Genomic DNA, 5,000 nt, shown 5'->3' with positions numbered 1-5,000 from the left:
ATTACTATGTATTATTGTTAATGTATTATATATCAAATGTGATGTTATTAAATGTATGGTTGTTAAATGTGGTGGAAAATTGTTTGGGATACCTATTTATATTGTCATGCTTTACAGGCTGAATCAGATCAATAAAAGATACAGCAAGGCAGCCCGAGTTGTTATATATCCTGCATTACAATTCAGCAATATCGCAGAGCAGCCATGGAGGAACTGAAGAGGGAACGCACCACAGCCAAGAGGAGGTTCAATCGGAAGGTTGGATTATTCAAGGATGCACAGAGAAGAGGAGACTCGATAGAAACATTGGAAGTGTTGTACACTGAGGTTAGTGAGTGTTTCGAAAAGGTTGATGTTATCAATGAACAAATGATAGAACAATTAAAAGTTGGCGAATCTTGTCAGGAATATGAGGAATATATACAGGAATTGGAAACTATAAAATATTCATTACTTGGCGTGATAAAGGGAAAGACAAAAGTGAAAAATAATACTGTGCTTGCCTTGAAAAAACTTGAGCCTCCCAAATTTAGTGGTTCAGTGAGAGCATTTCCTGCCTTTGTAAGAGATTATGAAAGACTAGTTGTGTCACAACATGGGAAAGACCCGTACGTACTTAGAATATCATTAGAAGGGGAACCGAGGAGGCTTGTGGAGGATATAGATGATTATAAACGAATGTGGGATAGACTAAATGAAGCATACGGTAATGAAGGAAAACTGATCGATGCGATATTAGGAGATATAAGGGCATATAAACCGCTTAATGATAGTGATGACAGAAAGTTAATTAATCTAATCAATACAGTAGAAAAGGTGTGGTTAGATGTAAGTAATTTAAACTTGACTACAGAACTGGAGAATACTACTGTACTTACCCAAGTAGAAAGATTGCTGCCGTCGGTGTTAAAAAGAAAATGGGCCATTAAAGTGCAGGAATTAAATTCGGACAAATTTAAGAATTTGGTTACATTTCTGACAGATCATCGCAAAGCTCTGGAGTATTTACAAGATAATTCAAGAAGTGGTGCGACTAAGGTAACAGTACATACTGTGGAAAGGGAATTTGATAAGGAAAAGGAATTAGCAGAAGCTATAAAATTGTTGACTATAGGACAAGAGAAACTTCAAAATCAATTGTCTGAATGTTTAACCAGTTTATATCACATTAGCGAAGGAAAAAATATAGGTGGAATTAATAGAACAAGGTATAACAGTGATCAGATAAGAAAAAATTGTCCTGTCCATGATAGTGAATCTCATGAATTGAAGGATTGTATGACATTTAAGCAATGGTCAGCTGAAAATCAGATGGACTTTTTAAGAAAAAAGGGAGTTTGCTACGCCTGTCTCCGAACGGGACATTTCTCCAGAAATTGTGAGAAAAGATTTCCATGTAGGGTAAAAGTAAATGGTGAGGTGTGTGGTAAACATCATCATTCAAGTTTACACACACTATTTAACAATCCAAATAATTCAACAATTGATGCCACAAGTAACTATTTAAGTAAAAAAGGTGCAATTCTGATGACTGGGTTTGTTAACAGTGAAGGGAAGTCTATCCCCACGTTGTATGATGCAGGAAGTAACATTAGTTTAATTACATTTAGAATGGCAAGGAAACTAGGACTCAAAGGTATTCCTATACAATTATCTATGACTAAAGTTGGTGATCACACAGAGGAGTTGGATAGTTGTGTTTATGAAGTATCATTAAAGGATCAAGCAGGAATAGAAAAACTTATAGAAGTTTGTGGCGTGTCTGAAATAACTGCTGTTCATCATCATATGGATTTGGGAGAAATAGCAAGGAAACTGGGAGTACAGGAGAAACACCTTCAAAGGCCAGAGGGACGTATAGAGCTGCTAATAGGATCAGATTACTGTACTTTATTGCCACAAGTCATAAAAACAGTAGATAATATTCAATTATTGTCCAATGATTTTGGACTCTGCATTAGGGGTAGATTTGATGAGAAGGAAGGTGAAAAGAAGTACTGTGTTCAAATTAATCATATAAGCTACGATGACACTGCTGATTGGCATTTCAGGGCTAAACCAAATGTGGGTAAATTAGTGGAGAATTATTTCTTGGATGAAAGTTTGGGAACGGAGTGTATCCCAAAATGTGGAGGTTGCAAATGCGGAGAATGTTCAGTAAAGGGAAATTTAACTATTAGGGAAGAGAGAGAACTCAAACTCATTGAAGATGGATTAACTTATGATGAAGAAAACATGTGCTGGATATCTAAGTATCCTTGGATTTCTGACCCTTCTAAACTGCCAAATAATTTTCCAATGGCTTATGCTAGATTGAAGGCTACCGAAAAGAGACTGAAAAGGCTGGGAGCAACACAATGCACAAAATATCAAGAACAAATTCAAGACATGTTGGATCGAGGGGTAGCGGAAAAATTATTGAAGTCAGAGCTGGATTATAAGGGTCCAATCTTCTACTTACCCCACCATGCAGTTTATAAAACAGATTCCTCATCAACCCCAGTGAGAATAGTATTTGATGCTGCAGCATCATATCAAGGAATATCTCTGAATGACCTACTTGCAAAGGGACCTGATGTAATTAATAACCTATTGGGAATACTATTACGATTCAGGGAAGGAAAGATAGGCGTGGTTGGTGATATTAAAAAGATGTACAATACTGTAAAACTTTCAGAAGAGGATATGCATACTCACAGGTTTTTATGGAGAAACTTTGAGTTAGAAAGAGATCCTAGTCATTATAAATTGAAGGCTGTTACATTTGGGGATAAACCCTCAGGATCTATTGCAATGATGGCACTTCGTAAAACTGCAGAAATTAATAATTGCTTTCCGCTAGCATCCAAGATGATAGTAGAGGACTCTTATGTTGATGACATCATCAGTAGTGTTAACTCGAAGGATTGTGCAATGAAAAGGATTAAAGAAGTAGAAGAAGTATTAAGATTGGGAGGATTTCAGATTAAATACTGGGTTTTATCGGGAGAGGATAAGGATAATAATGCTAGGGTTTTAAATACTGAACAGGAAAAGGTTTTGGGTTTAAGTTGGAAACCTAAACTGGATACTTTCTCATATAGGGTCAAACTCAATTTCTCAAAAAAAAACCTGTGAAGGTAGAATAGAGTCGGATGTGAACTGTGATAATTTTGAGAGTTGTATGCCACCTCTGTTGACTAAGAGAAGTGTACTATCACAATTTGCAAAGCTGTATGATCCTTTGGGACTCTTAACACCATTCACACTGAAGACAAAGTTATTGATGCGTTCTATCATTGTAGAAATTAATGAGGGACATTCAAGGGGATGGGATGATCCTATTAGTGATACCTTATACTCTGAAGCTAAAAATTTGTTTAGGGAAATGTTTGAAATTGAAAATATCTGTTTTAGTAGGTGTGTAAGGCCTGCAGACGTAATTAAAGACCCAGAGTTGATCATTTTTTGTGATAGTAGTATAAAAGCGTATGGAGCTGTAGCATATGTTAGATGGGAAAAGCAAGATGGTAATTATTATGTAAACCTTCTTTGTTCAAAGAATAGAATAGCGCCTATGAAACAAATCAGTATACCACGATTAGAACTGGGTGCTGCTGTTTTAGCATCGAGATTGAGGGCAACCGTTGAAATCAATATGAGATACAAATTCTCTAAGGTAATCCACATCACTGACAGTGAGATAGTAAGAGCACAGATCCAGAAGGAATCCCACCAGTTTAATTCCTTTGTTGGAATTAGGGTTGCAGAAATTCAGTCCAAAACTGAACCCATAGAATGGTTTTGGGTATCTTCCAAGGAAAACAACGCTGATTTGACTACTAGGAAATGTAACCCCAGAGAATTAGATACAGAATCTGTTTGGCAAAAGGGTCCAGAATTCCTGTATCAAGATTCCTCGGAATGGCCTGTAAAACAGAGTACAGTACCGGATCTTCCTGATGTTGTTTTCGCAAGAGTGGCCTTAAATGAAGGAGAAATTAATTCAAGTAGCCAGGTGATTGATATCCAAAGATTTAGCAATATGAAAAGACTGTTATCAGTGATGGCTAGAATTATTAGTGCAATAAAGAAAAAATCGTTTAAGGCTATATTGTGCGATCCTAGTACAGAAGAGATACAGCAAGCTGAGTTGTATTTCGTCAAAAACGCTCAAGCAAGTTTGCCACAAGACTGGGAAAAGAGGTATAGACGTTTAGGACCAGTTTCGAGAGAGGATGGCATAGTCACCGTGGGTAGCAGGATGTCCAAATGGTTGAAGGACAATTGGGATCAGAATCAGTTTATACTTCTCCCATCAAAGCACCCATTCTCTTTAATATACCTGTCTCACATACATCAAAAGGATCACAGTGGAGTTGAATCAAGTCTTGCTAGAGCTCAAGTGAAATATTGGATATTGGGAGCAAGGAAAACAATGAAATCTATTAGAAAACAGTGTGTAGTATGTCGAAGAATTGACAAGATCTGTACATCACAAGCTATGGGAGAGTTGCCAAAAGAGAGACTTGAACCATGTCCTCCATGGCATAATGTTAGCCTAGATCTTTTTGGCCCTTTCTGGGTTTGTGATACTGTAAAAAGAAGAGTGAAAAGGAAAATATTTGGAGTAATTTTTAATTGCATGGTTACAAGGGCTGTACATTTGGACATTTCTGAGGGTTATGATACTCAAAACTTTCTTACTGTACTGAAAAGGTTCACATGTCTAAGAGGATTTCCAAAGAAGCTTTACAGTGATAATGGTACGCAGTTGGTGTCTGCTAACAAGGAGTTGAGAGAAATGGTTACTCAGTGGAATAAAGGTTTAGTGTTTAACTTTGGAAAATTTGAAGGTTTAACCTGGGTATTTAATAAATCTGCTGATGCCCCATGGGAAAACGCTTGTAGCGAGTCGTTAATTAGACTGGTGAAGAGGTCACTCACCAGAATCATAGGTGAATCAGTCATATCTTTTGGGGAACTACAATCTGTAATGTATGAAGTTGCCAATATGTTGA

At 37.0% G+C, this 5,000-nt stretch overlaps 2 protein-coding genes across 2 annotated transcripts in view; both read left to right on the top strand.

The window, feature by feature from the left end:
• Positions 1-369: 369 nt before the first annotated feature.
• Positions 370-3,117, top strand: LOC137636168 (uncharacterized). Its single transcript, XM_068368566.1, has one exon. The coding sequence runs from the start codon at positions 370-372 to the stop codon at positions 3,115-3,117; it is 2,748 nt and encodes a 915-aa protein (XP_068224667.1).
• Positions 3,118-3,556: 439 nt separating this feature from the next.
• The window catches only part of LOC137636167 (uncharacterized), a 1,917-nt gene continuing 473 nt past the window's right edge, over positions 3,557-5,000 (top strand). The window contains exon 1 of the mRNA XM_068368565.1: positions 3,557-5,000. This exon is cut by the window's right edge and continues 473 nt beyond it. Within this exon, the coding sequence (XP_068224666.1) occupies positions 3,557-5,000 (1,444 nt within the window).

This window comes from Palaemon carinicauda, unplaced genomic scaffold, assembly GCF_036898095.1.
Source record: "Palaemon carinicauda isolate YSFRI2023 unplaced genomic scaffold, ASM3689809v2 scaffold2432, whole genome shotgun sequence".
NCBI lineage: Eukaryota > Metazoa > Arthropoda > Malacostraca > Decapoda > Palaemonidae > Palaemon > Palaemon carinicauda.
Note: the sequence above shows the minus strand (reverse complement) of the source record. Positions and strands in the feature narration are given on the sequence as shown.